This window comes from Triturus cristatus, chromosome 4_1 (assembly GCF_964204655.1).
Source record: "Triturus cristatus chromosome 4_1, aTriCri1.1, whole genome shotgun sequence".
NCBI lineage: Eukaryota > Metazoa > Chordata > Amphibia > Caudata > Salamandridae > Triturus > Triturus cristatus.
In genome coordinates, this window is record NC_140585.1 from 1,206,504,891 (window position 1) to 1,206,517,286 (window position 12,396).

At 49.2% G+C, this 12,396-nt stretch overlaps 1 protein-coding gene across 3 annotated transcripts in view; it reads left to right on the plus strand.

Moving 5' to 3' along the window:
* The window catches only part of LOC146856404 (ATP-dependent 6-phosphofructokinase, muscle type-like), a 334,110-nt gene that overhangs the window by 208,355 nt on the left and 113,359 nt on the right, over positions 1–12,396 (plus strand). For all 3 annotated transcript variants that reach the window (XM_085654532.1, XM_085654533.1, XM_085654531.1), the window contains 3 exons: positions 1,414–1,579; positions 4,935–4,979; positions 5,640–5,748. In XM_085654532.1, coding sequence (XP_085510658.1) covers positions 1,414–1,579; positions 4,935–4,979; positions 5,640–5,748 — 320 coding nt within the window. The remainder of the gene's footprint in view (positions 1–1,413; positions 1,580–4,934; positions 4,980–5,639; positions 5,749–12,396) is intronic.

Below are 12,396 nucleotides of genomic sequence, written 5' to 3' on the forward strand. Positions count from 1 at the left end.
ATCCACCCATATGTCCATTCATCATCCATCTATCATTCCCTCCATCCAATCAATCAAGGAGTGTATTTATAGAGCGCGAGAGAGAATCCAGATGCTTGAGGGTCATGATGATTCAGGTGACGCAATCGAAGAGACAGATTTTAAGTGCTCTTCGGAATTCCCGTAGAGAGGTGGCGGTCCGTAGTTGCAGAGGGAGGTTGTTCCATGTTTTCGCTGTGAGATAGGAAGGAGCGTCCTCTGCTGCTGCTTTGGTGGATGTGACCCTCTGCCTCCATCCATTTATCATTTATTCATAGAACCACCTACCCATCGATCCATCCTCCTTGCCACCCTCCCATCTTTCTCTCCATCCCCCTCCATTCATTTTTTCCTTTCATGATTCCTTGTTTTCTATGATTCCTCATCCCACAACTCCCTCATAGAAGTGAGCCTGCAGTAATATCTATGACGCTGAAAGGAGACATTCATATTTTAATGGTTTTAGGTTTCACATGCTGCCCAGTGGCGCCCTCAGCCACTTTCAAGCAGCTAAAGTGCATGGTTCATGAAGCCCCTGCCAATAAATTGTAGCTTGCTGGTCATTGCCCTTAACAAGTAGGAATTTAATGGCTGCTGCAGGCTCGCTGCGACAGGCTACGAGGCTAAATCAGAATATTGGAATCTTTTGATCACCGCCATAGACAACAATGGGGCAGGTGACTTATTATGGTTGTAGGGACCAAGTGCCTCAACGTCGTTGTTATCCTCCTCTCTGTCCACACTGTCCTCATTGGCGCATTATGCCATCAATGGATGGGATCTTTTAACAGCATTTTAGCCCTTCTATCAAGAGCTGGCTGGGTCTTTATATGCTCCGCCCGACTTATTATAGCCCTTGCCTGCGACTCCAGGCCATTTGTATGGACTTGGCTGACTTATTCCATGCACACGATTGACAGTGTCGGCACAAAGGGGTAGCAATATGTCCCAGATATGGATAGCATCGCAGTTATAGGTGCTTTAGCTCTAGGCCAGTGAGCAGTTCAGGTCTACATTCAAGGCATTTTGATGGTGTTAAATGCTACATGTGTTCTATAAAAAGAGCTATAGATAACTATTGAGGAATATGTTGTGACTTGACCTTTCCATTCAAGGGCAAGCAGGAACCATTACACTCATAGCTCCTTTATCCCCTTCATAACCTTTTTATTGTGACTTCTATGTTTGAATATTGTGACTTCTTTATCCACATTTCTATTTTTGCTTATTTAGTTAATTTCAATATTTCTAAACCTCAAGAGCCAACAAATGTGCTCCTAATAATAAAACATGATGCAATGATTGCATCAGTTGGAAAATGTGGGTCTTTGTGGTGCATATTGGCATTTGACTGACAGGCCAAATTTGTTTTATTTGGTTCCATTCTCCTCTTAGGAAGGATCACAAGTGAAGAAGCCAAAGCCTCTAGCTACCTGAACATCGTTGGCATGGTGGGCTCTATCGACAACGACTTCTGTGGGACGGACATGACGATCGGCACTGACTCAGCTCTTCATCGAATCATGGAAATCGTAGATGCCATTACAACTACTGCCCAGAGGTGCGCACTTGTATGATTAGACTTTTCTCACTGACCCTGATGAAACAGAATTAGACCCTCTGTGAGGCCATAGGGTAGGCGTATTGGTCAGTGTACCAGATGCGAGATCTATGTGAATCTTAGGATCACCGGTTTCAATCCCAGAATGAAATTCAGCTATGGAACAATATTCAAACATAGAATCACCAATGGTGTTTTGGTTAGGAGTGCTACAGATGAACAAAATAGACACAATTACGTCGTGTGCCGTGCACCGTTCTGATTGTAAAGCTCGCTACCACTTTCAGGAGTGCCCTCATGCCTTCGGCTCAGCCTCTGGCATCTGTCGTAGTGGGACTGAATCTTACAGTGCACACTCTTTTGATTAGCCATCTGTAGAGGTGGTTCTTCAGGGTTGAAAAGAAACTTTTTTGTCAAACCCATAGCTTGAAAGTGTAGTGAAATGCCTCATGCCCTTATTCAGGGTGCCAGACCCTGGCATTCTGCAGAAAGCTTTCCTCCCTTTGAACCCAATGCTAACAATTTTCTGTGTTCGAGCTCTAAAAGCAGACTTTTGCTCTCAAAGCATATGACACTGTGCTGATAAACTGCAGCAAAGACCCTCAAAACTGGGTAAAGATTATTAAACCATAAAAGTCAAATTCCAGGTAGCTTACTGGGATTGGTAAACTTCCACAGGTATGAATAAATGAAAAGTAAATGCTTGGAGCTCACGGCCGATGAGATAATAAGCATTGGTTTATCCCACTCATTTGGAGAGTTTTACAGGATGTCCCAAACTTGCAGAGTCAGAACCTCAGGGAGGCGAGGGTATCTGCTGGGGACAGTTCACATGTTTAAGTAATAGTAAGCAGAGTTGTGGGGATAACGAAGGGACAACCCCCTGAAATTGGGTTACTGTAGGAAAATGGGGTCAAGTCAATGAGAAACCTTGCTCAATGTTACATTCTGGAGTGGTCCTCAGTTGCTAGTATATTTTCCGAGGGGCAGCAGCCCGTGCCAGTTAGGCAGATATTCAGCATCTCACCATACGTATGATGTTCTCTTTGACATCTTTCTCCTGTCTCCTGCAACGGCAGACTAAGACGTTGCTCCTCTCCAGAAGTCCTTCCCAAGCTTCCTCAGGTGATGTCACCGTTAATAAACGCTTTTTCCTTCGGCGCTGCTAGAGGCAGCCACATGGTGAAAGATCTCAGTAGCAGGATATCTGGACAAGAATTTTCCAGATGTTGGATTTTTGCCACACTTGTTGCTTTCACAGTACCATCCAGGCTGGAAATGTTACCTTGCAGAAGCTTTGTGCTAATTGTTTGCTGAGAAAGTGCCTATGCAGCCACAACACCTCTTCAATGTGCTTGCTGCTAAAGTAAGATATGAAGGAAGGAATGCCACACAAATTAATGAGGGACATGAGCAACGAACCAGCAACTTCGTAACAACAGGCTTGCTTTTATATAGAAGTTGCTACCAGAGTAATGTGGTATTGCAACATTGTGAGTGGAATGTGTTATTATTACCCTTTTTCATGATAGCCTTTCCTCAGAAGTAGCAAATATAGGAATGGGCCACACCTATATTATTACCTATGACCTGCAAGTTGTAAAGCTTGGCACACAAGGTGCTCAAGACCAGTGAGCCACATTAAGAGTGCAGGAGCACAGTGAAGAACTTGCAGGTTTAAACCATAGTAGGATTTCTGTAGTGTTTGATTTTTGTGTGATTTGTATGCACTACCTTCTAATGTAGGGTACATGAGTGGACGTAGACAATAATTGGTAAATACAATGGTATTTTGATGCCATTTTATAATCGCTGGATTCTAATGTTTATAGTAGGGGTGGGCGGAATTTGCGTAATCGCGTTACGCAAATCTCCGCGAAACGGTAAAAAATCTCCGCGAACACGCAGAAATTCCGCGAACACGCGGAATTGCTTGTTCGCGATGCTTTTTTCCTGTTCACAATCGCCGTTTGCGTGCTCGGGGAGAAATATCTCGCGAACACGCATTTTGAGAACGCGAACAAGCAAAAATTTCGCGAAGTCGCGTAAAGCGGAATTTTGGGCAATTTCGTGTTCTCCGCATAACGCGAAATTACCCAAATTCCGCAAATTCCGCGAACGGAACGGAATTTGCCGCCCAGGCCTAGTTTATAGTGACACAGAACGTGATCTGGTGCTTTGGATTATATTTCCATATACTTTTTAGTCAAGGCCAAGTGAAACATGTTGTTTATTTAAAGTTCTCTAATCTTGCGTCTCTCTCTCTGGGTGTGACAACAAGACCTCAACCCTTGGTTATTTGAAAACATTGCCTCCACTATAAGCTATCCTTGCAGACAATATTCATATCTCATATGACCACAGAGGCCTTTGCTCCACCACAAGATGCACTGTTGACGAAATCCTAATTACTTTGATTAACTGTTGCAGCTGCAGACCACCAGAAAATGCAGAGATGGCCCCAAAGCACTCTAGTGCCACCAGCCAGAGTACATCTTTTTTGTCACAGGTGGCTGTCATGTTGGGTAGGTTGGCCGTCCACTTCATTCGTTTGTTCTGCTCACACAAGCAAATCACCTCAACTTTCAAAGATGTCTGCAATACATCTTTTCCTTCTGAGCTAATCTCTTTTTTTCCTGTCTGCATTAGTGGACTTCCTCACATAGAATTTCGCTGGAGCAAACGAAGAGCTGCCTGTGAGCTTTTCAAATTCTTTCCTTCGGTCTATCATTTTTATGGTCTGGCTTGACAGCGCAGGTGTCGCCAGACAATTATGTGAGCATCACTTTGCCCACGTGTTGGGTGCCAGGAGTACATCTTTTGATTGGGCACAAGTTGTGTGCTTCCACAAAACAAGTGCTTTCCCTCCTAACAGCTGTGATCATTTTGCTTATTTATCCAGCTACCTTAGCTGAAACTTGCAGAGGCACACACATGACACTGAAATGCTTAAACATTTCTTAGATAACTAGATAATTCAGGGCGTTTTTCTCTGGCAGCAGCATAGACGAGAGTAGTGCAGTCATTAACCTACATGGAGTTTTAGGTCTGGCTTAACAATGCAATTGTAATTTAACCTTTTAATCCACACCTGTATTTTTCTACAGTTTTTTGCTTCCACACAAATGCATATCCGTTTTCATGCTATCTATCTGTAATGTTTCACATTACCATACAACATTACTTTAAAGCCAGGCCTATTGGCATTGCCATTGCTTGTTTGTTTTGTTGTAATACTGCACAAAGATTGATCACGATGGGTTTTCCAGGTACTTTTGAAAATGGAATGTATGACTGATGACGCGTGTTCTCCATGATGCCTCTAAACATTTGTGCCCTGTTGTGATCTTTGCAGCCACCAGAGGACATTTGTGCTGGAGGTGATGGGTCGTCACTGTGGGTAGGTGATACTTTTCCTTTATGATTAGTTATTTAATCTTTGGATTTTTCTTAACTAATGTCGTTTGGCATCAACAGCATCATGATTACCCTGATGCTGCCTGTTTTTTTTCGTGTTCCACTTACTTCTGTTGTTCAGTCTTTTTCTAATCTTTCACAGTATTATGCTAGGTAGAAAACGGAGGTACCGGCAGATAAAGCTAATAGCCTTGGATCAGGAAACTTGTTTTAAATCTAAGATGAGACCTTGTCCAAACAACCAACCAACCCAGTAGATGGGGAAGCTGGCTTCACTGCTGGAGCATTTATGTTCACTTTCACCACTCTATGCCAGAGGACACCAGATCGCCATTCGACCTTGCAATGCCATTAATCCATTGTGGAAGAGAGCAGAAGTAGAGTGATGAGGAGAGATGGATTTGACCGCGGAAGAGTGCTGGTCCTTATTGGCTCTCAGTGGCTTCTCGTTTGGGTTATCCTCTTGGAATTTCTTACAAACATATTCTGCACTTTTACTTTTTAGACCTATAATCCAGAATTTAATGTATGGAAATCCGCAGCTTGTTGTGAAAAAAAAACCTCCTATGTGTTGTTTGTCAGATTTAAGCCTCTCTTTAGTGACATTAATCTGTTTTGATTATGGTTTGCTTCCTATTTGCAGATATTTAGCCCTGGTGACAGCTCTGGCCTGTGGAGCCGATTGGGTTTTTATTCCAGAATCTCCACCGGAACCAGAGTGGGAGGAACACTTGTGCCGAAGGCTGCTCGAGGTATCAATGCAAATTATTAAAAGTGATCCCTGTATCTGTATTCATAGTATGATCTTTACATTATTGTCTCTGTACCATTGCGATGAAGTAAATGTGCATACTCTTAGCTATTCAGGGCTGGAGAAGGGATCTTGTGTGTCAAATAAACAACATATGTAAAACGAAATTAAAGCAAAGACCCTTATAAAAAATATGATAAAGTTGGTTTCTAGGGGTTAAAAGGAAGCTCTTTAATTGTAATTAATTCTGAATGGGTGGTGTGACACTACTGCAGCAAATAATTGCTAATCGAACTGCTACACACACTGGGAAAAAAACCTTAGCAACGTCGATTGAGTTCCTGAAGACTGGACACTGACAATTGATGTAAATCTCAGCATGGAACTATCTTTCACCTTGATATGGCTATGGTCTTTAAACGAGCCATATTAAGTAGAAGCTGTTTTGCGACCCAGCAAGGACTGGGGTTATGTACCTCATTCTGAAGTGATCTGACCTACAATTTCTATTATTAGTTTGGAAACTGATTTTCATATGATTGATTCAATTCTGATACTGCACAGATGCGCAAAAAACTTTCTAATTGGGGAATATCAAGTGGAAGTTACTAAACAAAATGGTCGCACACTGCTCCACCCACTAGCGTGTTACCCCGAAGAACTGTGGTCCCTGTAGTCAGCGTCGGCGGGTACGCCTATGCTCAGTGGTGCGTGCAAGTAAGAGTAGCGTTAGCCATCCCTGGACACGTGTTTCGCGGTAGTTGCCGCTCGTCAGCAGGGAGTAGGAAGAGTGTGGGGTTGCAAGTGTAGGCTGCTAAAATCATATCAGGTCTGGTACCTATCGTATCAACGCAGGTGCGTAACCTACAGCCCGTCGGCTGTCGGGGCTCAGGGAGCCACTAAATAACTAAACAAAATGGTCGCACACTGCTCCACCCACTAGCGTGTTACCCCGAAGAACCGTGGTCCCTGTAGTCAGCGTCGGCGGGTACGCCTATGCTCAGTGGTGCGTGCAAGTCAGAGTAGCGTTAGCCATCCCTGGACACGTGTTTCGTGGTAGTTGCCGCTCGTCAGCAGGGAGTAGGAAGAGTGTGGGGTTGCAAGTGTAGGCTGCTAAAATCATATCAGGTCTGGTACCTCTCGTGGCAACGCAGGTGCGTAACCTACAGCCCGTCGGCTGTCGGGGCTCAGGGAGCCACTAAATAACTAAACAAAATGGTCGCACACTGCTCCACCCACTAGCGTGTTACCCCGAAGAACTGTGGTCCCTGTAGTCAGCGTCGGCGGGTACGCCTATGCTGAGTGGTGCGTGCAAGTCAGAGTAGCGTTAGCCATCCCTGGACACGTGTTTCGCGGTAGTTGCCGCTCGTCAGCAGGGAGTAGGAAGAGTGTGGGGTTGCAAGTGTAGGCTGCTAAAATCATATCCGGTCTGGTACCTCTCGTAGCAACGCAGGTGCGTAACCTACAGCCCGTCGGCTGTCGGGGCTCAGGGAGCCACTAAATAACTAAACAAAATGGTCGCACACTGCTCCACCCACTAGCGTGTTACCCCGAAGAACTGTGGTCCCTGTAGTCAGCGTCGGCGGGTACGCCTATGCTCAGTGGTGCGTGCAAGTCAGAGTAGCGTTAGCCATCCCTGGACACGTGTTTCGCGGTAGTTGCCGCTCGTCAGCAGGGAGTAGGAAGAGTGTGGGGTTGCAAGTGTAGGCTGCTAAAATCATATCAGGTCTGGTACCTCTCGTATCAACGCAGGTGCGTAACCCACAGCCCGTCGGCTGTCGGGGCTCAGGGAGCCACTAAATAACTAAACAAAATGGTCGCACACTGCTCCACCCACTAGCGTGTTACCCCGAAGAACTGTGGTCCCTGTAGTCAGCGTCGGCGGGTACGCCTATGCTCAGTGGTGCGTGCAAGTCAGAGTAGCGTTAGCCATCCCTGGACACGTGTTTCGCAGTAGTTGCCGCTCGTCAGCAGGGAGTAGGAAGAGTGTGGGGTTGCAAGTGTAGGCTGCTAAAATCATAGCAGGTCTGGTACCTCTCGTAGCAACGCAGGTGCGTAACCTACAGCCCGTCGGCTGTCGGGGCTCAGGGAGCCACTAAATAACTAAACAAAATGGTCGCACACTGCTCCACCCACTAGCGTGTTACCCCGAAGAACTGTGGTCCATGTAGTCAGCGTCGGCGGGTACGCCTATGCTCAGTGGTGCGTGCAAGTCAGAGTAGCGTTAGCCATCCCTGGACACGTGTTTCGCGGTAGTTGCCGCTCATCAGCAGGGAGTAGGAGGAGTGTGGGGTTGCAAGTGTAGGCTGCTAAAATCATATCAGGTCTGGTACCTCTCGTGGCAACGCAGGTGCGTAACCTACAGCCCGTCGGCTGTCGGGGCTCAGGGAGCCACTAAATAACTAAACAAAATGGTCGCACACTGCTCCACCCACTAGCGTGTTACCCCGAAGAACTGTGGTCCCTGTAGTCAGCGTCGGCGGGTACGCCTATGCTGAGTGGTGCGTGCAAGTCAGAGTAGCGTTAGCCATCCCTGGACACGTGTTTTGCGGTAGTTGCCGCTCGTCAGCAGGGAGTAGGAAGAGTGTGGGGTTGCAAGTGTAGGCTGCTAAAATCATATCAGGTCTGGTACCTCTCGTGGCAACGCAGGTGCGTAACCTACAGCCCGTCGGCTGTCGGGGCTCAGGGAGCCACTAAATAACTAAACAAAATGGTCGCACACTGCTCCACCCACTAGCGTGTTACCCCGAAGAACTGTGGTCCCTGTAGTCAGCGTCGGCGGGTACGCCTATGCTCAGTGGTGCGTGCAAGTCAGAGTAGCGTTAGCCATCCCTGGACACGTGTTTCGCGGTAGTTGCCGCTCGTCAGCAGGGAGTAGGAAGAGTGTGGGGTTGCAAGTGTAGGCTGCTAAAATCATATCAGGTCTGGTACCTCTCGTAGCAACGCAGGTGCGTAACCTACAGCCCGTCGGCTTTCGGGGCTCAGGGAGCCACTAAATAACTAAACAAAATGGTCGCACACTGATCCACCCACTAGCGTGTTACCCCGAAGAACTGTGGTCCCTGTAGTCAGCGTCGGCGGGTACGCCTATGCTCAGTGGTGCGTGCAAGTCAGAGTAGCGTTAGCCATCCCTGGACACGTGTTTCGCGGTAGTTGCCGCTCGTCAGCAGGGAGTAGGAAGAGTGTGGGGTTGCAAGTGTAGGCTGCTAAAATCATATCAGGTCTGGTACCTCTCGTGGCAACGCAGGTGCGTAACCTACAGCCCGTCGGCTGTCGGGGCTCAGGGAGCCACTAAATAACTAAACAAAATGGTCGCACACTGCTCCACCCACTAGCGTGTTACCCCGAAGAACCGTGGTCCCTGTAGTCAGCGTCGGCGGGTACGCCTATGCTCAGTGGTGCGTGCAAGTCAGAGTAGCGTTAGCCATCCCTGGACACGTGTTTCGTGGTAGTTGCCGCTCGTCAGCAGGGAGTAGGAAGAGTGTGGGGTTGCAAGTGTAGGCTGCTAAAATCATATCAGGTCTGGTACCTCTCGTGGCAACGCAGGTGCGTAACCTACAGCCCGTCGGCTGTCGGGGCTCAGGGAGCCACTAAATAACTAAACAAAATGGTCGCACACTGCTCCACCCACTAGCGTGTTACCCAGAAGAACTGTGGTCCCTGTAGTCAGCGTCGGCGGGTACGCCTATGCTCAGTGGTGCGTGCAAGTCAGAGTAGCGTTAGCCATCCCTGGACACGTGTTTCGCGGTAGTTGCCGCTCGTCAGCAGGGAGTAGGAAGAGTGTGGGGTTGCAAGTGTAGGCTGCTAAAATCATAGCAGGTCTGGTACCTCTCGTAGCAACGCAGGTGCGTAACCTACAGCCCGTCGGCTGTCGGGGCTCAGGGAGCCACTAAATAACTAAACAAAATGGTCGCACACTGCTCCACCCACTAGCGTGTTACCCCGAAGAACTGTGGTCCCTGTAGTCAGCGTCGGCGGGTACGCCTATGCTCAGTGGTGCGTGCAAGTCAGAGTAGCGTTAGCCATCCCTGGACACGTGTTTCGCGGTAGTTGCCGCTCGTCAGCAGGGAGTAGGAAGAGTGTGGGGTTGCAAGTGTAGGCTGCTAAAATCATATCAGGTCTGGTACCTCTCGTGGCAACGCAGGTGCGTAACCTACAGCCCGTCGGCTGTCGGAGCTCAGGGAGCCACTAAATAACTAAACAAAATGGTCGCACACTGCTCCACCCACTAGCGTGTTACCCCGAAGAACTGTGGTCCCTGTAGTCAGCGTCGGCGGGTACGCCTATGCTGAGTGGTGCGTGCAAGTCAGAGTAGCGTTAGCCATCCCTGGACACGTGTTTTGCGGTAGTTGCCGCTCGTCAGCAGGGAGTAGGAAGAGTGTGGGGTTGCAAGTGTAGGCTGCTAAAATCATATCAGGTCTGGTACCTCTCGTGGCAACGCAGGTGCGTAACCTACAGCCCGTCGGCTGTCGGGGCTCAGGGAGCCACTAAATAACTAAACAAAATGGTCGCACACTGCTCCACCCACTAGCGTGTTACCCCGAAGAACTGTGGTCCCTGTAGTCAGCGTCGGCGGGTACGCCTATGCTCAGTGGTGCGTGCAAGTCAGAGTAGCGTTAGCCATCCCTGGACACGTGTTTCGCGGTAGTTGCCGCTCGTCAGCAGGGAGTAGGAAGAGTGTGGGGTTGCAAGTGTAGGCTGCTAAAATCATATCAGGTCTGGTACCTCTCGTAGCAACGCAGGTGCGTAACCTACAGCCCGTCGGCTGTCGGGGCTCAGGGAGCCACTAAATAACTAAACAAAATGGTCGCACACTGATCCACCCACTAGCGTGTTACCCCGAAGAACTGTGGTCCCTGTAGTCAGCGTCGGCGGGTACGCCTATGCTCAGTGGTGCGTGCAAGTCAGAGTAGCGTTAGCCATCCCTGGACACGTGTTTCGCGGTAGTTGCCGCTCGTCAGCAGGGAGTAGGAAGAGTGTGGGGTTGCAAGTGTAGGCTGCTAAAATCATATCAGGTCTGGTACCTCTCGTGGCAACGCAGGTGCGTAACCTACAGCCCGTCGGCTGTCGGGGCTCAGGGAGCCACTAAATAACTAAACAAAATGGTCGCACACTGATCCACCCACTAGCGTGTTACCCCGAAGAACTGTGGTCCCTGTAGTCAGCGTCGGCGGGTACGCCTATGCTCAGTGGTGCGTGCAAGTCAGAGTAGCGTTAGCCATCCCTGGACACGTGTTTCGCGGTAGTTGCCGCTCGTCAGCAGGGAGTAGGAAGAGTGTGGGGTTGCAAGTGTAGGCTGCTAAAATCATATCAGGTCTGGTACCTCTCGTGGCAACGCAGGTGCGTAACCTACAGCCCGTCGGCTGTCGGGGCTCAGGGAGCCACTAAATAACTAAACAAAATGGTCGCACACTGCTCCACCCACTAGCGTGTTACCCCGAAGAACTGTGGTCCCTGTAGTCAGCGTCGGCGGGTACGCCTATGCTCAGTGGTGCGTGCAAGTCAGAGTAGCGTTAGCCATCCCTGGACACGTGTTTCGCGGTAGTTGCCGCTCGTCAGCAGGGAGTAGGAAGAGTGTGGGGTTGCAAGTGTAGGCTGCTAAAATCATATCAGGTCTGGTACCTCTCGTGGCAACGCAGGTGCGTAACCTACAGCCCGTCGGCTGTCGGGGCTCAGGGAGCCACTAAATAACTAAACAAAATGGTCGCACACTGATCCACCCACTAGCGTGTTACCCCGAAGAACTGTGGTCCCTGTAGTCAGCGTCGGCGGGTACGCCTATGCTCAGTGGTGCGTGCAAGTCAGAGTAGCGTTAGCCATCCCTGGACACGTGTTTCGCGGTAGTTGCCGCTCGTCAGCAGGGAGTAGGAAGAGTGTGGGGTTGCAAGTGTAGGCTGCTAAAATCATATCAGGTCTGGTACCTCTCGTGGCAACGCAGGTGCGTAACCTACAGCCCGTCGGCTGTCGGGGCTCAGGGAGCCACTAAATAACTAAACAAAATGGTCGCACACTGCTCCACCCACTAGCGTGTTACCCCGAAGAACCGTGGTCCCTGTAGTCAGCGTCGGCGGGTACGCCTACGCTCAGTGGTGCGTGCAAGTCAGAGTAGCGTTAGCCATCCCTGGACACGTGTTTCGTGGTAGTTGCCGCTCGTCAGCAGGGAGTAGGAAGAGTGTGGGGTTGCAAGTGTAGGCTGCTAAAATCATATCAGGTCTGGTACCTCTCGTGGCAACGCAGGTGCGTAACCTACAGCCCGTCGGCTGTCGGGGCTCAGGGAGCCACTAAATAACTAAACAAAATGGTCGCACACTGCTCCACCCACTAGCGTTTTACCCAGAAGAACTGTGGTCCCTGTAGTCAGCGTCGGCGGGTACGCCTATGCTCAGTGGTGCGTGCAAGTCAGAGTAGCGTTAGCCATCCCTGGACACGTGTTTCGCGGTAGTTGCCGCTCGTCAGCAGGGAGTAGGAAGAGTGTGGGGTTGCAAGTGTAGGCTGCTAAAATCATAGCAGGTCTGGTACCTCTCGTAGCAACGCAGGTGCGTAACCTACAGCCCGTCGGCTGTCGGGGCTCAGGGAGCCACTAAATAACTAAACAAAATGGTCGCACACTGCTCCACCCACTAGCGTGTTACCCCGAAGAACTGTGGTC